Below are 22,872 nucleotides of genomic sequence, written 5' to 3' on the forward strand. Positions count from 1 at the left end.
AAAGATTAATCTTGTGAATTGATACAAGTCATTAATACTGAATGTTGGTTAGTGTTGTTTTTAAACAATAGGAATAGTATTCAGAACAGATTAAAATCGGATTAGAATATTTTGAGTATTGCTTTTAAAAGATTAAATACAGAGCACAGACTCAAGCCTGATAAGCTCCCAGCCGAGCATTTTTTATATGTAGTTTCTCTGTGTATGTGTACTGAGTGAAGAAGCTGAACTTGTCACAAAATGTGGATGCATGAGGCATATTATTGTAACTTGAATTCAGATGGCCCCACAGTTACTCCAGTCTCTCAGCATAATTGGTTAAACTTGGTCTGGGCGATATCTGTAAGTCATCAAAGGAAGGAACTTTTAGGACAAGGAAAAGATAACCATCTTTGATTGTTGGGGGGCGGGGGGAGGGAGGCTGTAAGCACTGGTAAGGAAACATGTAGTTTTCTAAGAAGTGAGCTGAAATTGAGAGTAAGAGATCTCTGAAGATTCTATCTTTGGGAACATCTCTGACTTCATCCTTGACATGATTGAGGCCTTCATGTAGAATGAATTAGCAATGAGAGTCATGTAGGCATATATACTGGAAGGAAATAATAAGGTTCTTAGAGCAACACCAAATACTCATGCTTGTTCCAGAGAAGTTTCCCAGGAAAAGCAAATGTCGTCTCTCTCTACTTCACCAGCTTTAAATTTTGAGACCTCAGGCAGTCTAGACCACAAATAAAACACTCCAGAAGGACTTTTATAACTGAGATACTTAAGTTTTTAACAACATTTGTGTCCTTTTTTTTCCTTTTCAAGTTTGTTCAGAGATAGACTTCCAACTGATATTAATAATATACCTGTAGAAAATAGGGACTGGCTTCTTTTCTCCCCCCATTGCACAGTCTTCCCAGGTGGTCCTGCCTAATCTCTGGGCTTAAAATTCTTCCAGCCTGGTAATGAATAGAAAATCCATAATTCCAGCTCAGATTACCCTCTGGAACATCCATCCTCTATTTTTGTCTGGTGGACAAAAATGCAGCACTTGATAAGCTGTGAGTCCTTCTAGTATGATGCACTCAAAACTGAAGTTTATCTGTCTCCAATCCCCAGTTCCCTCCCTACCACCCCCCTTCAGTTTCTTTGGCTGTTAGCCATGCCATTTTCCCATTGGTCAGAATTTGAAAGCTGGAATCATTCCGGCCCTTCCCTCATGTCCCCTGTCCAAATATTTCTTGTCTGTCCCTTTCCTATTCATACTGCTCTTACCTTTGTTCATCATCTTTTGCCTGGATGAATGCAGTGGCTTCCTAACTAGCCTCCTGTCTATACTTAATCTTTGCTGATCACAGCCTCCTACGCTCTAAAGTATGCATAGCAGGGTCATGCGCACGCTGGAAGGGAGCCCAAGCACATTTCCTTGGGGAAGAGTTCTGAAGGCTCAGCCCCTCTTCCCCCATAGCTGTTGCTCTCCTGTGCCAAGTCCGTGCATGCCTCTGTTAAGGCTCTTCTCAGTTGCAGCATGCTCACTGTCTCCACGTCCTCAGTTCGCATTCACAGCGTGCACCTTACACCGTAATCCTGTTTCTCTACATCTGGATCCTGTCTGTCAGAGTACATATGCTCCCTAAATACACATGTTGAGTCTTGTTTACCCAGTGTATTTGTTTGCTAGAGCTCCTGTAACAAAGATGCCACAAATGGAGTGAGTTAAGCAACAGAAATTTATTGTCTCACTTTTCTGGAGGCTAGAAGTAAGTCCCAGGGCAAGGTGTTGGCAGGATTGGGCTTCTTCGCAAGGCACTAATGAAGGGTCTGTTCCAGGCCTCGCTTTTGGCAGCATGACTCCAGTCTTCATGTGCCGCTGCCTCTGTGTGCATGCATGTCTGTCTCTCCATTCCCCTTCTCAGAAGGATACCCGTCATACTGGATTAAGGGCCCACCCCACTCCAGTATTACCTTTTCCCAATTACGTCAGCAGTGACCATATTTCCAAATAAGGTCACATTTGGAGGTATATGGGGCTAGGATTTCAGTAAATGAAATTTGAGGCCATATTCAACCTGTAAGACACAGTGACTAGTGTGTTGACTGTGACATAACTAAAATAATCAAGTGAAATGATCTTTGAATAAAGGGTCAGAACCTTACTTTCTCCAAAGTTATGTTTATGACAGTCAGAAATAAAAGCTTATGATCTTGAGAATACTTTCCCATCTCTAGTTTTCCAGTATATTCGTAATAGCTTTTGAATTGTTGCGTGTCAAAAGATGCTGGTGGAGTATTCTAGTTGTTCTAGCTTTGTCTTGATGGTAGAATGCCACTTAGTTTTCAGTACAGTTAAAGTATGAATAAACTAACAAAGAACAGGAAGGGAGCGATGCCTATGAAATCTTGAAGATGGAAAACCGTCTGAGCCAGCAAATCAGAAAAGGCTGAGACCTAATCTCAGTCAGGAGGAGCCAGCTAAGAGCAACCTGATTTGCAGAGCGAACTCGGATGAGAGATGATGGAAAGCATCAAGGCTTCTGAAGACATGCTGCGGCCCTAGGGGACATAGATGAAACTGAGACTTCAGGAACACCTTGAACATGGACAAAAACAAAACAGGAAGTAAAGGCAACGTGAAGGCAATGTGAGGAATAGATAAGACAAGTTCTTACCTCAAAGGAGAGAAGAGGGGGCATTATGTCTATGAAATAATTGTTTGAAATTTAAAGACGTTCAGATAACAAAGGGTTCTTGGAAATTAGAAATGTGGAAGCAGAACTTTAAGACCCCAATAGAACAAAAGGAGAAAACAAAAAAAACTAGAAAAGACAAGTAGAGAGTCAATCTAGGAGAGCCAAGATATAATTAATAAGAAATTCAGAAAGAGAATAGCAGAAACACAGGACCCTGTGTGTCTAGGCCAACAGGGCCACTGAGAACTCAGGCTGGTCAATGATGAAAAGACCAGGCATGTTAGGTTGAAATTTCAGAATACCAGAGATTGAGAAAATCTTGGAACTTTTTTTTTTTTTTGAGATGGAGTTTCATTCTTGTTACCCAGGCTGGAGTGCAATGGCGCGATCTCGGCTCACCGCAACCTCCGCCTCCTGGGTTCAGGCAATTCTCCTGCCTCAGCCTCCTGAGTAGCTGGGATTACAGGCACGCACCACCATGCCCAGCTAATTTTTTGTATTTTTAGTAGAGACGGGGTTTCACCATGTTGACCAGGATGGTCTCGATCTCTTGACCTTGTGATCCACCCGTCTCGGCCTCCCAAAGTGCTGGGATTACAGGCGTGAGCCACCGCGCCCGGCCCGGAACTTTTTTGTTTTTGAGACAAAGTCTCACTGTTGCCCAGGCTAGAGTGCACTGGCGTGATCTCAGCTCACCGCAACGTCCGCCTCCCAGGTTCAAGCAATTCTCCTCCTCAGCCTCCCAGGTAGCTGCGATTACAGGCATGCGCCACCACACCCAGCTAATTTTGTATTTTTAGTAGAGATGGATTTTCTCTATGTTGGTCAGGCTGGCCTCGAACTCCCGACCTCAAGTGATCCACCTGACTTGGCCTCCCAAAGTGCTGGGATTACAGGTATGAGCCACTGTACCCAGCCTAATTTTTGTATTTTTGGTAGAGATGGAGTTTCACCATTTTGGCCAGGCTGGTCTTGAACTCCTGACCTCAAATGATCTTGCCTTGGTCTTCCGAAGTGCTGGGATTATAGGTGTGAGCTACCACACCCTGCCAGAATTTACTTCTATGTATTAAAAAAAACCCAGACCTGCACAGAGGATTGGTAAGATTGGCTTTAGATTTATCAATAGCAGTGCTGAAAGCTAGAAGACCTTAAAATCTGAGGGAAATTATTTCCAGCCTATAATTTAGTGCTCATCCAAAGTATTGACAAGATGTGCACATAAAATAAAAACCTTTTTGGGATCTGTCATGTTTGAAATTTTCCATTCACACACACTTTCTCAGGAAGCTCTGGAACACTGTGAGCCACTAAAACAGGAAGTCGAGAAATAGGAAAGTACTGAGTCAAAACCAAAGAAAGGGGAAGGAATTTTCAGGACTCATGAGAGCTGTGTTGAGGCAGAGAGAATAATTGGTCCAGATGAAGCAGGGAAATGGAGGGCCCGAGGAGGGATGAGTTCTAGAAGGAAGCAAGTGTAACCAGTGGGTCAGTGTGTCTGACTTCACTGAAGGGAGTTTTACTAACTTTTCTGACAATTTCAGGGAGAATTAGTGGTCAATGCTTATGAAACCAAACAAGTAAAAGAAGATTCAGTTGCTTACTCTGATGGGGAAATAAAAGCCTAGAAAAGAATTGTAATCACGGTATGCTTTTAGGTTATAATAATGGAAATAGACCTGGTGCGGTGGCTCACACCTGTAGTCCCAGCACTTTGGGAGGGTGAGGTGGAAGGATTGCCTGAGGCAAGTGACATTTTGTCTCTACAAAAAAGAAGTGAAAATTAGCTGGGTGTGGTGGTGCATGTCTGTAATTCCAACTACTAGGGAGGCTGAGGCTGGAGGATTGCTTGAGCACAGGAGTTCAAGACTGCAGCGAGCTATGATCGTACCACTGCACTTCAGTTTGGGCAACAGAGGAGACCCTTTCTCTAAAAATCATAATGACAGTGGAAATAAAGAAGTACTTAAATTCTAGTGATGGGAGATGGTCACTGCAGATCAGTGAGCAAGGTCATTTCAGATTGCTTGAGAGAGAGAAATGGGTTGGAGGAGAAGGCCTTCCATGGAATGCCCCTTTGAAGAGAGTCCTGAGGGTGAGACCATCACACTTGCTTAGGAAACAGCAGGGGCAGGGAGTTCTAGGAGTTCATTACAATCCAGGACAGTCATTCTCAACAAGAGAGGACAGTTGGCCTTGAGGTGAGACGGACCCTGGCTTGTGACATCAAGGGTGGTGCTGGCCTGGAGGGATGCTAGAGTGTGGCAGGGGCTGCACCATGGTGGGCCTTGCAGGCCACACTAGTCACTCTGAATTCTCTGGAACAGAAGAGCAGTGTCTTCTGCCTTGAGGTGATACAGAGTGCTGGGTGGTGAATGGATCCTAATAGTACAAAAGTGCTGTTGGGGCTGGGTGCTGTGGTTCATCCCTGAAATCCCAACACCTTGGGAGGCCGAGGCTGGAAAATTGCATGAGGCTTGGAGTTTTGAGACCAGCCTGGGCAACATAGCAAGACCTCATCTCCACAAAACATTTAAAAACCAGCCAGGTGTGTTGGTGCACACCCATGGTCCTAGCTCCTCGGGAGGCTCAGGCAGGGGGATCACTTGAGCCCAGAAATTCAAGGTTATAGTCAGCTGTGATTGCACCACTGCACTTCAGCTTGAGTGACAGAGCAAGACCCTGTCTCTAAAAAGTACCAAAAAAAGGTGCTGTTGGACTTTACACCATATGGGTGTGTGTTCATGTGCGCTTACACACACGTTTACGTCCCTTTTATTCATTCTTTTTACTTGAAATTAGCTTTTCCTGCTGTCTTTTATGCATTTATTTAGTAGTTAGGTGGTTTGATCCCCAGAAGGTTAATTAATGGCCAGTGCAGCAAGAGGTAAACATACTGACTAGTGGCTCATACTTGCTTTATTACTTTATTTTTTTAAATTGTTGATAATTACAATAATGCACATGGGCATGGATCCAAGACAGGAAGAATTATTGTCTGCAGGCAGATCTGCTGTAAGCTGGTAATACAGTCTGATTTACTTTTAAATTTAAATGCCACATAAGTCACAGGAAAGATGTCTTAACTTGCTTTGAATTTGGAAAGGGTAGAGCACTTTCATATTTTTGTTATTTTCACAGTTTTAATGGGCATTAGAAGTTAAATTGATTTGTTATATCCAGATTGATATCTGAATGTTACATGCGCCTAATAAAATGGTTAGCAGAATGACTGTGTAGAAATTTGTATTTAAAATGTAAAGTTTCTCTCTCCCTGCCCTGTGAAAATCATTTGGGCAAATTGCCATTTTTTTTTTTTGTTACAAGCAGATATATGGATTATTCACCCAAGAATTTCATGCCTTTCAACATAACAGAACCTTAGAAATTAAAGGGCCAGGTTTGGTGACTCACGCCTGTAATCCTAACACTTTGGGAGACCAAGGAGGTGGATTGTTTGAGGCTGGGAGTACAAGACCAGCCTGAGCAATATAGTGGGACCCCATCTCTACAAAACAATTTTGTTTAATTAGCCGGGTGTGGTGGTGTGTAACTGTAGTGCCTACTACTTGGGGGCCTGAGGTGGGTGGATCACTTGAGCCTGGGAGGTTGAGGCTGCAGTGAGTCTGGGGGACATAGTTGAGACGCTGTCTGAAAAAAATTAAAAAACAACGACCAAAAAAAAAACCCGCAAGAAAAACGTAAGCCTGTGATTTCCAATGTTTGGTTTTTATGGAATAACAGAACTAAGAAAAATGTTTTAAATAGATGAGGTTGTTCTTGATTAATATTACAGAAGAATAATTTTTTAAAAGCAGCTACGTGTTTATTGTTGCCATCATTTTATGGAACTGTTTTAATAACAAAAGGTAGAAGATGATATTAGAATTCAGGACAGTTATTCTTTTTTTCTTTTTTTTTGAGACTGAGTCTCATCCTGTCTCCCAGGCTGGAGTTACGGCGCAGTCTTGGCCCACTGCAACCTCCTCCTCCTGCGTTCAGGCGGTTCTCCTGCCTCAGCCTCCTGAGTAGCTGGGACTATAGACATGCACCACCATGCTGGGCTAATTTTTATATTTTTAGTAGAGACAGAGTTTCACTGTGTTGGTCAGGCTGGTCTCGAACTCCTGATCTTGTGATCCGCCCTCCTTGGCCTCCCAAAGTGCTGGGATTACAGGCGTGAGCCACCACTCCTGGCCAGAATAGCTATTCTTAAGCAAGGACAGCAGTTCTGTACCCTTACACATCAATGTGTGCACAGTACATACACACTAGACCTAGCTTAGGTTTCTCATTTTTCAGGGGCCACTGAAAACCTTTTGCAGACCCTGTTAGCCCCCTAGTGGATGTTGGAGACCACCCCCTGCTTTAAAACACTGGCAAAAATCATATATTAAAACACGGATGTTTCAGTTGCATGGATTTGTTTTCTTATTTTTTCCCAGGTACGTTAAAGGAAAAGAGATCTCGTGAAGTCAATTTCAGATCTCTGACATTGGTTATTCGTGTTTGTGGTTTTAACCTCTTGGAGTCAGTTACAGTATTTCAGCCAAAGCTGGCATGTTGGATAGTTTCTCAACTTAACCTTGGTAAAATCACTAATTCGAGTGTTTAGTGAAATCGTTGGTCAGAAAAATGGAATATTTTAAAAGTAAGTATAGTTTTTTACAAGTATATGAAATACTCAGACTATGCTTAAAATTACCTGATTTTTAATGACTGACTTAATGCGTATAAAAAGAAAGTATATATCATAGAGTACCAGGTCAACCAGAGGAAGCTTATAATTTCTGAGAGTATTGCCAGGTTTGTGCTGGGATATTTCTACAGAAAACCCTTCATCATCTGTATTATTTCTGACATCTGAATCAATAAGAATGATTTAGAATAAACATTTCATTATTAATATTTAATCAGTAGTACTTCTGAGTGTTTGTTTCTTGAAATCATTTCACCCTTTTAGGATTTAGGAAACATTATCCCTCTGCACTCCCCCAAGCCCTGCACGTGCTGGTCAGCACACTCTTAATAAATAACTGCCTAAGTCATACTGGCCAATGAGTTCAAATGTTAAGCCCAAGTTCACACCATTTAGATCATCTTATATTAATTCCGAGGCCTCCTGCCTTCCTGACCTCTGCAGTTAGCATTCCCTGCAAAGTATGACAAATGCCTGCTTTGCTTTGGAGTCACAGTGAATTCTGACTTAGTGAGGAAACCCATGTTTCTTGTGCATGGGCAGTTTTAGGAAAATAGAGTTATTTCTTTTATAGTGTGAAACATAGTTAATCTTGTATGTGTCTCGTTGTAATACCTAAACTTTGAGTAGCACTTTATTTATGTTGCACAAAAGTGAATACTAAGTTTAAGAGAGATTAAATAACTTCCATGAGGTTACACAGCTAGGAAGCAGAATGTCCATCAAGAAATCCAATGTAGAGAAATAATTTACGTAGTGCTCTTTTGATCACAGAAGCGTCTTGGTAGTAACTGCAGATTCATCTTGACCTCACTTCCCAGTCCCAGAGGCTGGGCCAGAGCCAGGAAGTCAGCACCTCTTGGCAATTTTCTTTTAAATGGTAGGACTGTATTAAATCATTCATCTAAACATGTGGTGACTGAATTCCCACAAAATATGAAGCATTAATGCACCCTGCTTTCCGCATATCCATAGTTAAAGGGTAAATGTGCACTCTTTTGAACCCATTTCATGGCATCCTGGATTTGTGAAGGATGGCCAGTCATGTAGGGACTCTGTGGCCTCTTTCCTTGTGTGCCTTGGGTTCAAGCCCCAGTTCTGTGTAATTACAGCTGCAGAGTGGAAAGAGCCAGCCTGATGATAGTGATGCTAACGGCTGAGTGCTTACTCTGTGGCAGGCATTGTGCTCAGCACTTCTGTGTGTTATCTTAATCTAATCCCCACAGCAGGCCTGAGCAGTTGGTATGTAGATTAAAAATTAAAACCTGTTTTGTAGATTAAAAATTAAAACCTGGTAATGATAATAGCTACCAGTGCTTGAAGACCACTTCTATGTGACAAGCACTTTTCAAACACTTAATATGTATTAACTCCTTTAAACGTCAAAGCAGCACTGATGTGTAGTTAACTATTATTGTCATTACCTTAAAAATGATGAAACTGAGGCCCAGGGAGGCTAGGTGACCTGCCAGAGTTGGCACAGCCAGTTAGTGATGGAGGTAGAACTCAGTCACTGTGTGTCTGCATCTTAAAGCCACACTCTTAGTCTTTCTCCCAGGTCAGTAGTGCAATGAGTAGAAGAGTAATGGTTGGCTGAGTGGTCTCCATACTCCCGGGAATAAGTTTCTGAGACTTCCTATTTTATAATGGGCAATCAGAAAAAAAAACACAGGGACTGATGAAGAACCTATTCATTTGAGAATTTCAGTTGTGTAAACACTGTTCTGCATTTTTTTTTTTTTTTTTTTTTTTTTGAGACAGAGTTTCGCTCGTTACCCAGGCTGGAGTGCAATGGCGCGATCTCGGCTCACCGCAACCTCCGCCTCCTGGGTTCAGGCAATTCTCCTGCCTCAGCCTCCTGAGTAGCTGGGATTACAGGCACGCGCCACCGTGCCCAGCTAATTTTTTTTATTAGTAGAGACGGGGTTTCACCATGTTGACCAGGATGGTCTCGATCTCTTGACCTCGTGATCCACCCGCCTCGGCCTCCCAAAGTGCTGGGATTACAGGCTTGAGCCACCGCGCCCGGCCTCTGCATTTTTTTTTAACATGGAAGTATTTTATATATTTGTATATTTTCAATAACTTCCTCTATAAAAGACTTCTCAGCTCTCGTCTCAGCGACACATGCTGAAAGACAGACCTCTATTAAATCATGGTGCTTGGCTCTTTACCACTGTAATCCAGATGGACAAATTACCATGTTTCCATAAAAAGCCTTGGAGACAGCCTAAACCATTTTCAATCTTGGAAATGATACCTCATTTATACTTTAATATTTAAAGCTCTAATAAAAGCTAGGGTTATTTGTATAAATTACTGCCTATGAAAATAATACGTAACAGCTGGTATATGTCACTATAAGAAAAATGGCTTTTTGCGCTTAGAGTTTTCCCCCTACACCCAGTTCACCGGTTTCTAATTATAATTAAGTTTAAATGTTAAAAAATAAAAAGAACAAGAATTTTCTATTCATGTAATGCAAACTCTTTCAAGAATAGGTTTTCTCATTTTACCGTTATAAAACAAGAAAATGCTTAACAAGAATCCTGCTATTTTATTACATAGTGGTTTGAAGCTTCACTCTGCTGCTCAAAAAGATACTCTTAAGGTTTCAAACTGTCCAAACTCTGGTCACTGTTTGGACAGTAAAAAATGTGGCATTCCTTACACATTAGGCTCTGGGTCAGAATCGTAGTAGTTTTTAAATTGCAGAAAAATAGAATTTAATATGTGTACACATGGGGTTTTACTGCATCAGGATGTGTGCCCATGTGTTTAGAGTAATGAATACACTTTTCAGGTATTAAGCCTGTTCTGATTTTACTTACTGGCTGCTCTACCTCAAATTATGTCTTCTCTTTTTGACAGATTAAACTCTTAATATTGGAACAATGCATTCCAGATTGAAAATTAGGCATGTAATGAACAGAATTTAAAACAAAAACACTATTTTGAGCAAATTTTAGACTTAAAAAATAGTTGCAGAAATACTACAAGAGTTCCCCTATACAGTAACCCTGCTTCCTCTAATGTTGACATCTTTCATAACTCGTAATGCAGTGATCAAAACCAGGAGGTTTGCACTGGCACAGCACTATTAACTGACTTACAGACCTTATTCAAATAATTGCTGCAGTTTTCCACTGATGTCCTTTTCCTGTTCCAGGATCCTGTCCAGGCTCCCGCATTGCATTTACTTGTCATTTCTGCTTAGTCTTCTCAGATCTGTTGCAGTCCCCAGCCATTCCTGATCAGCACCCTCAAATGTCTCATTGTGGGTGAGGTTAATGTGGGTGTCTGATGGGTGTCTTTGCTCTAAAGTATTTGTCTTCCTTTTTGTAGCTAATATCTTGGGGGAGATAACCTTGAAAGGATACTAAAACAGGATTTTTTTTTTTTCACTTTGTTCAGTTTAGTAAATCTTCAGTTCAGTGAAGATTTATAATGGGCAACCAGAGAAAAAACACAGGGACTGGGCATTAAGTTGTTGTAATTTGTGAATCTTGAAGTAGTACCTCAGCACTTGAACAAATATGAATGAAAATAATATATAGGATCTTCATATCTTTTAATAGATGGTCCTTTTACCAACTTTTTCTTAAAAAAGGTTTTTGAGCAAGCACGTCATACCTTTCATTGTCAGTAGCTTGTGAGTGGTAACTAGATGCCTCAAAGGCCTGCTTCATTCCGCATTTGTTAGAACTAAAACTGTGTTACCTTGTCTTTGCAGGGTGAAACTTTAATACTTGTGTGTCTTATAAAGCCTTCCCGTTCAAAGAGACCTGATTCTCCCAGTAGTAGGATTAAACTGTGCTCTTGGGAAGTACTTCCCTCTATGGTAGGCACCTTTACAAGCCCTGGAGCCAGATTTGATCCTGGGGTAGTAGCTTCAATGAGGACAGAGATAACTGGCTGTGCACATTTGCTATGGAGTGGTGGGAGGACTGCCTGGTCCTAAGGGCTTTGTAAAGCGAGGTAGGCTTAGATGGGTCCAGGAGTTGCATCACTTGAAGTGATTAAAGGCCCTAATTTAAAGTAGGTTGAGATTTAGGTTTATTGAGATTTACTTACTTATTTCTTTAAGCCATAACAGGTTTTCGACCAAGTTACTAGAAGCACTTTTTACCAAGTTGAGTTTCTGTCCTTGGATAGCTAAACTGTTCCCCAAGCCAAATTAATGAAATGGAATTTCTTATTAAGAATGAATTATTAAGTAAAATGGAAGTGCTGGGCTAGGGAAGCAGTTGATGCAATTTGTTTTCGAAGCCTTAAATGTGCTGCAATGTGCATAGATCACAAGGACTGGCTTAAGTGCCAACGCATGGGGCATTCATTTTTTTTGTAGAGGATTCCAGGTTTATAGGATATCAGAAGTGCTGACTTGGCAGCAAAATCCCATTTGTAACATGTTTAATTAGGAAACAGATTGATTTATATGTTGTTGTAATGGATCAAGGCACAGTCTGTGCACAAGGAAATGGAGAACACATTAAATAAAGGCATTTTCAAGGTAGAAGTACAAACATTACAGAAAAAATTAGCCTCTTATACTGTAGGTAGGGTTGGGGCATGTTTGATTAGTTGACTCCATAGACATGGTCCACAGAGGCTTTTTATATTTCAGATGATACCTTCTTGAGAGTCTCTTATGACCACAAGGATTAATCTTTCTGAACTCAGAAGTGAATCACTACAGCATATTAGCTGTCTGGACTGATTCCAGTTTCTCTGCTTTTTCTTGGTGGTAACTGATGTGAGGATCTGTTGGTGCTTAGCTGCCTCTTCCTGTTGCTTTAACCTCCGGTATTTTAGATTCTCTTTAGGGAAGATAGTACTGACCCTCTCAGCACAGAGCTCAAATGCACTTACCACTGATGTGTTGACCTTAGTGGTTGACCCATAAACTGAACATTTATACAGTTGGAACTCTTGTGGTCTTTTAGCCAACAACCATAATGAGTAACATGTGGAACAATCTTTGGTGCTGATAAATGGCTTCTTACGATGAAATGGACCATTTCATGCTGTGGCTTGGGTGACCTCATGTAACAACTAATTACTGTTTCTTAACTGTATTCATTTTTAGAATTTAAGGGGTAAATGGTTTCTCCTTCTACAGGCTGAACTGCTGAAAGATTAGATACCACCTGAAATCTGATTTGTTTAGTAGCTGCCTTTAATGTTAAAATATAGAAAGCCATAGTCAGAATCTAGGAAACACTGTTCAGAAGCTTTCAGATTTAACTAAAGGAGTTCATTCATAGCAGGTTTAGGAAACACGTTTCTTCTGACCTGTAGATTGTTTTTCATATACATATTTATCATGTCTTCTTGGATTTTCTTCATTTAATTCTATCTGAGCTTTTGAAGTAGGAAACAAAGAATTTGGGGGAGAGCACTGGTTTCAGTACACAAAAATATCCCTGGGATTTCCTTATCTTTATCTTTGGATATCTCCATATTTCTCCAGATACAATCCTTTCTAGCCATAATCCTTAGATTACAAAAAAACAGGGCTTTTGGTACACATCTTTTTTTTGAGAGAGATTCTCTGTTGCCCAGTCTGGAGTGCAGTGGTGCAATCTCAGCTCACTGCAACCACTGCGTCTTGGGTTCAAGCGATTCTGGTACCTCAGCCTCCCAAGTAGCTGGGACCATAGGCGTGTGCCACCACGCCCAGCTAGTTTTTATATTTTTAGTAGAGACAGGGTTTCACCATGTTGGCCAGGCTGGTCTCAAACTCCTGACATCAGGTATCCACCTGCCTCAATCTCCCAAAATGCTGGGATTACAGGGGTGAGCCACCATGCCTGGCTTGGTACGCATCTTGAACTAAGTGTGAAAATTAAGCACATCTGTCTTGTGTATTTTTTATACATTTTAATGATTTGTTTGAATTAAGCACCACTGGAGTCTCACCTATGAATAAGTGTGTGTTCCTTTCTGCAGGTATCTTTAGATCTTTCCTTCGTTGGGGGAGGCAGGAACTCAACATTGGTCTGTAGCTTCACTTGCATTCTTACTGAAGGCATAGGGCCTTCTACTTTAATAAATGAGTATTCATCCCAGCAGGGTATAGTCAATTCTATAAAGGTGCTAATTGTTTGTTGGGTTTAATTGAGGTGTTTTTCAGCCCTGACAGATATTGGCAACATTTTAATTCCAAATTAGCTTTCTCCCAGCTATCCAACAAAGGTTGGTGCTTCCTTCTCTTATAGTAGAAAGCAGGTTCATTTTAATAAACTTTGAAGCAAAACGTATGTCAGATGGTAAATTGGTCCTGGAAAAAGACCATAATATATTTCAGAATCAAATTTGAGTTCCTGATTAGAAGGGTTTTTTATGTCTGTGTAGTTCATCAGCATAAATAAATGAAAGTTTCCTAGAAAAGCATACATTTTTCATATACTTTAAAAGTCAGCCAGGTGTGGTAGCTCATGCTTATGATCCCTGTCCTTTGGGAGGCTAAGGCTGAAGGATCACTTGAGCCCAAGAGTTTGAGACCAGCCTGGTCAAGATAATGAGACCCTACCTCTACCAAAAAAAAATATGTATATATACTGGGTGTGATGGTGCATGCCAGTGGTCCCAGCTGCTCAGAAGGTTAAGGCTGGAGGATGGCTTGAGCCCAGGAGGTCAAGTCTGCAATGAGCCAAGATTGCTCCACTGCACTCCACCCGGGTGACAGAATAAGACCCTGTCTCAAAAAAAAAAAAAAAAAAAAAAAAAAGTGGGAGCGTCAAAGCTACCCTTTCTTATTAATAGGAAAACCATGTTATGTTTATGCTGTTTTTAAAAAGAACAACATGATAGTCCATATAATCTAACCCTGCTCCTCCACAAGTTTTAAGAACTGTTTTTTTTTTATTTTTTTTGAAGGAAGTTTTGCATCAGGGGTGACTACAAAACGCTTCTGGCTATAAGCATGCATATGGCGTGTTTCTTGAGAGATGCTTATGCTTTTCTCATGTATGGTACTCTGCAGGAGCCGTGCTGTTGTAATGTTACTTCTCACCTATAGTTTCTGAACTGTTAATGGTTAGACTGCACAGAAAAGGATATGAGCCAAAGACAGACCTTCTGGAATAATTGATTATTTTTACCCAACATGAGTTAAAATTGTTCATGAAATCCTTTTTAGTGTTCTGTGTCCATGAATGATGCTATCACATAATTGAGTCATGAGAGCCAAACTAGACATCTTCCTCTTCCCTGTCCTCGTATCTGTTATCACACCTTGGCCTGTTTTAGGCTCTGTGATCTCCTGAATCTCTTTCTCCACCACTCCACTGTAGCCCAAGCTACCATTATTTCTCTCTTGGAATGTGCAGCTCCAGCTTCCTGAATGATTTCCCTGCATATACTCATTTCCTTTCAGTCTGTTCTTCACTGTGCAACCAGAGAAAGCATCAGAGCTTTGTTATGAAAATAGTAACTTTATGCTTAAAACCTCTCAACACTGCAGTGATAAGGACTGAAGTCATTTCCTGGTCTACAGACTGTTGTCCCTGCATGCCTCTCCCACCATCTCTCTGCCTCACAATCAACATTGCCTCAACATGGGATGCTTAAAGTGCTACTCAAGTGTCACTTTGTTTAGGAAGCTTTCTTGATCAGCTTCCTACCCAAGCTTAGGTTAGATTCCTTTTTTTTTTTTTTTTTTTGAGATGGAGTCTGTCTGTCACCCAGGCTGGAGTGCAATGATATGATCTCAGCTCACTGCAACCTTTCCTTCTGGGTTCAAGCAGTTCTCCTGCCTCAGCCTCCTGAGAAGCTGGGATTACCGGCATCCACCACCACACCCGGCTAATTTTTGTATTTTTAGGAGAGACGGGGTTTTGCTATATTGGCCAGGCTGGTCTCTAACTCCCAACCTCATGATCTACCTGCCTCGGCCTCCCAAAGTACTGGGATTATAGGCGTGAGCCACTGCGCCCAGCCCAGATTCCATTTTTATATGCTTTCTCAACACTGTGTTCTTTTCCTTCTGAGAACATTTGGGAATATGATCACACTTTTGTGAGTTTTAGCTCTTGCATTAGAGCCCCAAGAAAGCAGGCTATTACTTTTTGGCCCACTCTTAATATGCTAAGTATTTAGTATATTGCTTTGCAAAATAGTAGTTGCTCAATAAAATTTTGTTTTGTGGGTAAATTAAGTAAAAATATTGGAATTTTAGTAATTCTCTACTTTCATGATTTGATGTGTGCAAAGGAATAGAAAGTAGATTTGCTTCTACGCGGACACACTACAGTTGAGTTGTATGTTCTAAATTTAGAAGTATCCCAGATATGGGGATTGAGGGTTAGATTTTTCCTTTGCCTTTCACTTTGATCATGTATGTCCAAAAGTCACTTTTTATTCTGTTCCAGCTCCTCAGAAAATAATTTGTTTACAAAGATACAAATAGTAAATAATGAAGGTTTTTTTTGTTTTTGTTTTTTGAGACTGATTCTTGCTCAGTTGCCAGACTGGAGTGCAGTGGTGTGATCTCGGCTTACTGCAACCTCCCCCTCCTGGGTTCAAGCAATTCTCCTGCCTTAGCCTCCCAAGTAGCTGGGACTACAGGTGTGTGCCACCACACTCAGCTAATTTTTGTATTTTTAGTATGTTGGCCAGGATGGTCTCGATCTCTTGACTCCGTGATCTACCCACCTTGGCCTCCCAAAGTGCTTGGATTACAGGTGTGAGCCACTGCACCCGGCCTTAATAAAATTCTTACTTTTTTTTTTTTTGAGACCAAGTTTCGCTCTTGTTGCCCAGGCTGGAGTGCAGTGGTACAATCTTGGCTCACCGCAACCTCTGCCTCCTGGGTTCAAGTGATTCTCCTGCCTCAGCCTCCCTAGTAGCTGGGATTATAGGCATGTGCCACCACGTCTGGCTAATATTGTACTTTTAGTAAAGGTGGGGTTTCTCCATGTTGCCCAGGCTGGTCTTGAGCTCCTCACGTCAGGTGATCCACTTGGCTTGGCCTCCCAAAGTGCTGGGATTACAAGTGTGAGCCACTGCGCCCAAATATTGAAGGTTTTTAAAAGATGAATTCTGTCACATAGAACTGAATGAATGTTGCCCCTGTGTTAGCCTTTTTGGAGTAAACCTGCAATTTTTTTTCCCTTTGGTAGGCTCTTGCAGCGAATGCTGGAACGGGATTTGCTGTTGCTGAGCCTCAAATCGCAATGTTTTGTGGGAAGTTAAATATGCATGTGAACATTCAGACTGGGAAATGGGAACCTGACCCAACAGGCACCAAGAGCTGCTTTGAAGCAAAAGAAGAAGTTCTTCAGTACTGTCAGGAGGTAAGAGTGTTGCCAGTAAGTTAAAACTATTTTTTTTCTGGGGCAGGGTTGAATCTATTTACCTTAGAAATAGATATCTACCTTAGAAATAGATATTCTGTCATTCTTCCCTTTTGACCTAAGACCAAGATGCTAATGACTAGAGCCCCAAGCCTTTTATTTCTAAATGTGTGGTATGACTGAGAACTCTCGAAGGCTTTGCCTGCGTATTCTGTGAGCTCTCAGTTCTTTAAGGAAAGGATACCGCAGAAGCTTGGCAAATACCATGGAAGCGCAGCCTAGTTCTCATCCACCCACTTGTCTTGGAAGATGGAAAACAAAGCATGTCAGATGTAAGCTTGTGTTTTCCGCTTACTGATAGAAAGCTACCAGTATTATAAATGATCATCTCAGGTCTGATTCAGCTTTGGGTTTAAGAGAAGATGATATGAGATGTTATAACTTACTGATTTATTTTTTCTGATAGAGGCAGGGTCTTGCTACATTGGCCAGGGTACTCTTGAGCTCCTGGCCTCAAGCAGTCCTCCTGCCTCGGCCTCCCAAAGGGCTGGGATTCTAGGCATGAGCCATCACTTCTTTTTTTTTTTCTTTTTTCTTTTTTTTAAGATGGAGTCTTGCTCTATCGCCAGGCTGGAGTGCAGTGGCACACTCTTGGCTCACTGCAACCTCTGCCTCCTGGGTTCAAGCTATTCTTCTGTCTCAGTCTCCTGAGTAGCTGGGACCATAGGTGTGTGTGACCACGCCCGGCTAATTTTTGTATTTTTAGTAGAGACAGGGTTTCACCAAGTTGGCCAGGATGGTCTCGATCTCTTGACCTTGTGATCCACCCACCTTAGCCTCCCAAAGTGCTGGGATTACAGGCGTGAGCCACCATGCCTGGCGAGCCACCACTTCTTACCAAGACGAGCATGCAGGGCCAGGGTGAAGTTGTTCTGTAATTTCATTGGCAGAGGTTTCCATAGACTTGCCTCATAGACTCACCTCATAGACTCATCAAGTTAACAGCTACTCTACAAGCAAACTTGACATGAATTTGTTTTGGGCTAAAAGCTTCCTACTTTTGTTTGTCCTTAAATACAAATTCCTTTTGAAAAGAGAAGGCATGGAAGTGTTCAGAAATCGAAACTGTCAAAAGAACACCAGTACAGTTATCTTTTTACTTGATGACTTCAGTTGGAGCCAGAGGTAGTGGAGTGTAACTTTAGATGTATATAGGATGAGCGTGGAGGCTGAGTAAACTTAGACACACCATCCTTACTTGCAAGTGTGTGTCTGTCTGCAGATTGATTTATTGTGTGTGTTTTTGTTTTCTTAACAGATATATCCAGAGCTACAGATCACAAATGTGATGGAGGCAAACCAGCTGGTCAGTATTGACAATTGGTGCCGGAGGGACAAAAAGCAGTGCAAGAGTCACATTGTTACACCTTTCAAGTGTCTTGGTGAGTGTTCTTCGTTACTTTTCCGGAAGTGCCAGCCCCATCCCATTTTAAAATTTAATTTTCTCTTGGCTCACAGTGAAATACTTAACATCTGTTAAGCTGGGTGCTGCATGAATTTATTGAGGAGAATTTCTCTTAGTGGTGTTTACTGGCCTGGAGTGTCCGTGGTTGACCTCCTCCCTGTGATGAATAACTCTGCCTTCCCATTGTAGACATCCTTCCATGGGACTGAATAAGGGTGCTCTCCACAGAGCAGTCGCACTTATGCCCTCACATTGTTTCATATCAATGGTTTACGGTGATAGTGGTGAGTAGTGTTAAAGCAGCCCAAGGAGAAGAGTCTTCTGTTTCCCTTACTTCATCCCACACACATTTGAACTGTTAGACCAAACTTCTTACAGTTTTCAGGAGAAAGAAAAGTAACTTGTAGCAGCCTGTGGACAGTCAAGGGTACCAGGGTCAGGACTCATAGGACCTGCCATTCTGAGTTTGGGGCTGGTAAGGGTGTTCATGACTGTGTTGCTGGTGTCAACATTCAGAGCCAATTTGAGTAAAATGGTAACAGTTTGTTATACAGAAACAGAGTTGTTGCTTCAAATGCTCAGGGAATATATTCATTTTACCCATTTGTGCCTGACACATTGAAATTATACTCACATGTCTGTGGTCTGGGTGATTCAGGAACAGATGTAGATGTGGTCACAGAAACTTTTGATGACTTAATATATCTGTGAAGCTGTGTTTTTAGTTGTTGTGATGAAAAGCAAATATGCTTTGAAAATCGCTGAAAAAGAAATGAGGGTGATGGTGTTTGGTCTGATTGCAGTTGGGGGAGGTGTGCAGGGCCCAGTGGGCACTAAGGTGATAGGACATAAGTACTTACTAAGTTGTTGGGTCTAACTACTTGTAGGTATTTTTTTTTTTTTTTCGCCTAGGAGTACTGTGAAAAAATTCCTAAGATACTCGGGGAGCTATGAGTCAAAAACGTGGTCATCACTGGCTTGTGTCCTCTTCCTGCATCAGATTCCCACTGCCCTAGTTCAGCCTGTGGTCACTTCTTATCTGGGCCAAGAGCAGCCTCCAAGCTATTTCTCAGTCCTGTTGTTCAGTCTGTTGCCTACTGATGGAAAATGAAGACCAAATCATGTCTCTCATGCACAAAATCTTAAAGAATGTTGCAACTCCTTAGCATGCCTTCAAAACTACATGATCTGGCCCTTGCTCAACTCTTCTCTGTTCTCTATGACTCTGCCCCATGCTTTAGGCTTCATCAGCACTGACCGCCCCAGGGTGCTGGGCCATGCACCATCCAGCTCTCAGTATTTGGAATGGCTTTCCTCTGCTAACTTTGCTTGGGAAGTTCTTCTTGCAAGGCTTACCTCAGGGGTTGCCTCCTTTAAAGGGAGCCTTTCTTGGTCTTATTTTCTATCTATTCGTCCAGGTTTCTGTAATACTTTTTGCTGTTGCCATTGCACTTAGCGCAATGTACCGTGATTGTTCATAGACCTTTCTCCAACTATGCTGTGAACACCTTGCAGGCAACCCTGTTTTAGTCTTTCTTGTCCCCTCAGCACCATGGTAGTGCCTAGAATGTAGGATATACTGTTTACAATAATTATAAAACAAGAATGCTACCATAGTTGGTACACAGCAGAAATTTTATTTCATTGCTTTATTTCCCAAATGATATAGTTTAAATTTTTTGTCATGTTACGGAACCAAACAGTAATATTGTCATTAATGAAATGCATAGAAGACCGTTTAACCATAATCCATTTGGTACCTTCTTTGCATTGTGGTCACTGAATAAAGCATTATACAATCTTTGGTATTACTTCAGTTATTCACGTTTACCTCAGCATCCATTTGGACAACTTTTGAACCAGTTAGTAGAGCTATCCATTGGTATTTTTAAGTAAGCACAGTTGCCTAAGCCTAAACTAATAAGGGATGACATGACTGGAGTTTAAGGGAGGGAGTAGGAAAGGCATACTGCAGTTCTTCCTTATCATCAGTTAGATTTTGATGTCTCCCTGCGCCTTCCGCTATCACCTCCCCTTTGAGCAGCTGGGCAAAACTGACATCATTAGTTAATAGTGACCACCACCATTTTCCCCCATAGACTCCGTAGAAAGCCTTGGAGATAGTCTTTTAGAGTTGCTATTGCTTTTTTAAATTAAAAAATAATAGTTTAAAAATAATTTCAAATTTACAGAATAGTTACAGAAATGGCACAGAGTTCCTCTGTATACCGTTCACCCAGATTTCAGATTTTCTAACTGTTAACCTTTGATTAATGTGGTAAAAAATTCTCCCTTCCTCCCACCCCTCACACACATACTCAAGTTTTTGTTTGTTGTTTTTTGAATCATTTGGCAAGAAGGCAAACATGGTATATCCTTATGCCTTAATACTACAGTGTGTATTTTTTTAAAAAAGGAAATTCTATGTAACCGTAGTATAATCATCAGAAATCAGGATTTTGTAGACAATATCTGGTTGATCCAATATCTAATCTACAGACCCTACTTCGGTTTCACCTGTTGTTCTAATAACATCCAGGTTCTAATCTAACATCACATGTTGCATATTTCCTTGCCCTTTATGACACTGATTTTTTTTAAAAAAACTACAGGCCAATTCCTTTATAGAAAGTTTTCAATCATCAATAATCTTATCTCAGATAAACCTCATTGGCTACGATACTGCCACTGCACAAAGCTCAGTTCCTTAGAATGCTTGGCAATTTGTGTTTGTCTGTGATCCTTTTGATTTATTAATTTTTGAGGGGAGTATTAGAGAAGTGTTCTCACTGCATCGTAGTAGGAGTTGTGCATTGTCAGTTTGTCTCATCATCTGGCTAAGATGGTGTCTGCATTCATTTGTTTATTATATACACATTGTCTGCATTTGGCCAGTGGGGGCCCCTTTATGGTGGTTCCTGTATCCTTTTAATATATCCTTATCATTCTTTGAGAACTTCACTTTCGGATACAAAAGATGCTCCAGGCCCATTCTGTATTTTTCCTACTCCACCCCTGGAGTCTGTTTTCTCTAAGACACCATGGTTTCTTTTAGTGGGGAATGCTATTTAGAAACCAAGATCTGGGCCTTAGGTGATTTGCTTTTTGTTTTTGGTTATTTTTGGACAGGTAGTGTTACTGTGATATGAAAACTACTAAACAAGTTCTGATTTAATAACTACTTAGAAATCAAAATGGGTCTTGGTAGCTTTGAGGTGCTTTCTTTTGCATTCGTACCTTGGTCTGTTGGCGTAGCTCACTTATCCATTGCAGGTGTCCCTTTGCAAGTCTTTCTCGCCTTTGAGTTCATGACAGCCCATTGACAGTTCACCCTGTTCCTGGTGTGGATCCCTGTGCAAGGTGAATGTTGCACTCATGAGAGGTAGTCTGGATCCTTGACTTCTCTGAACCCTGTTTTCCCTGAAACATACCTCAGGCAACCAACAGGCCTCATTAAGTAAAGCTGTTTTCTCCCACCTGGATACAGCTTCCACCAGCTCCCTAAATTACATGGTTTTCCTGTTTGCACCTGGAGAGTGTTTTTGTAGTAAATTTATTTTGTATTTTTATTTTTTAATTTTTGTGGGTACATAGTAGGTATCTATGGGGTACGCAAGATATTTTGATACAGGCATACAGTGCTTAATAGTCACATCAGGGTATGTAGTAGATTTACTTATAGACATGGGTGTTGGTGTTGGTGGCTTCCTCAAATAGGTAAACAGCCTTTGTTATTCTGAAAGGAATTTCAGCAACTCTGAAAAAGCTCTAAAACGTGAATGGCTGCCACAGCACTGCTGGAGAGAAGTAGTAGGAAAGAAAAGCTGAATCACAGGGAATGATTAGAAATTGGAGATAAATTCTGACTGCAGCTTAAATGAATATTGTATGGGTTAGGTTTTGCTATATTGCCATATTCATCGATCAGCAAAAACAATAGAGCTTTATGTTTGTCCAGTGACTTAGGAAATTGTGGCAATTATATTATACTCTGCTGATTAAATTGAGGATGTTATGAATTTGGATATAAACTATTAAAGTGAGAGCAAACCATTTTCAGTGTTCTATAAAACAGTAATACTGATCTGCCTTGGTAAATTTTTTTTTCCTAAGAGCTTCTGATAAAAAAAATTGTAGCAAAGGCAAAGAGTAGCAATGAAATGATAGAGAGCGGATGCTGGGATTTAAATGTGTTTCCTCTTTCAGTTTACTTTTTTAAAAGGGGTTTATTTTTCAATAAAAGAGGTTTGCAGTGGGGGAAAGGGACAAAAACAATTTTATTTCCAGTTTCTTTACCAAGTTAACTGTGATTAGCATTTTGGTGTATAGATGACAATTTTTTTCTTTGGATACACTTGGAAATGTGTATGCTTTTAAATGTTTTTTTTTTTTCCTGTAAATGTGATTATACTACGTATGCTCCCCTGTTTATTTTTTAGTTCTGTTTATTTTTATTTGACATTTATTGAGCTTTTATTATTAGTGCTACTTTTAGGGATACATACATCTTTGAATAAAAGACAAAGTTGGAAAAAAAAAAAAGATTAAGTTGGCCTTAAGTAACTAGCCTGAAGAAGGGGTTAGAGATATGCGATGTGTTTGCTTTTGTTTATTTATTCAGTGATTTTAAAAATTACTAAACCGCCATGGAAATTTGTCCATGTTATATATACACATAAGCCATATTTCTTGTAACCCCGTAGTATCATGTCGTATATATGTATCATCATTTAA

The 22,872-nt window shown here is 40.8% G+C and overlaps 1 protein-coding gene and 1 pseudogene across 1 annotated transcript in view; one reads left to right on the top strand and one right to left on the bottom strand.

Annotated features, from left to right (window-relative positions):
* APLP2 (amyloid beta precursor like protein 2) overlaps positions 1 to 22,872 on the top strand; it is a 69,632-nt gene that overhangs the window by 18,188 nt on the left and 28,572 nt on the right. Inside the window, exons 2-3 of the mRNA XM_021671250.2 lie at positions 16,500 to 16,673; positions 17,992 to 18,115. Of these exons, the coding sequence (XP_021526925.2) occupies positions 16,554 to 16,673; positions 17,992 to 18,115 (244 nt within the window). The 5' untranslated portion in view covers positions 16,500 to 16,553. The remainder of the gene's footprint in view (positions 1 to 16,499; positions 16,674 to 17,991; positions 18,116 to 22,872) is intronic.
* LOC135274736 (U4 spliceosomal RNA) lies at positions 20,732 to 20,838 on the bottom strand (annotated as a pseudogene).

Source organism: Aotus nancymaae, unplaced genomic scaffold (assembly GCF_030222135.1).
Source record: "Aotus nancymaae isolate 86718 unplaced genomic scaffold, 86718_ANA_hifiasm-v0.15.2.pri h1tg000012l, whole genome shotgun sequence".
In the NCBI taxonomy this organism is placed as follows: domain Eukaryota; kingdom Metazoa; phylum Chordata; class Mammalia; order Primates; family Aotidae; genus Aotus; species Aotus nancymaae.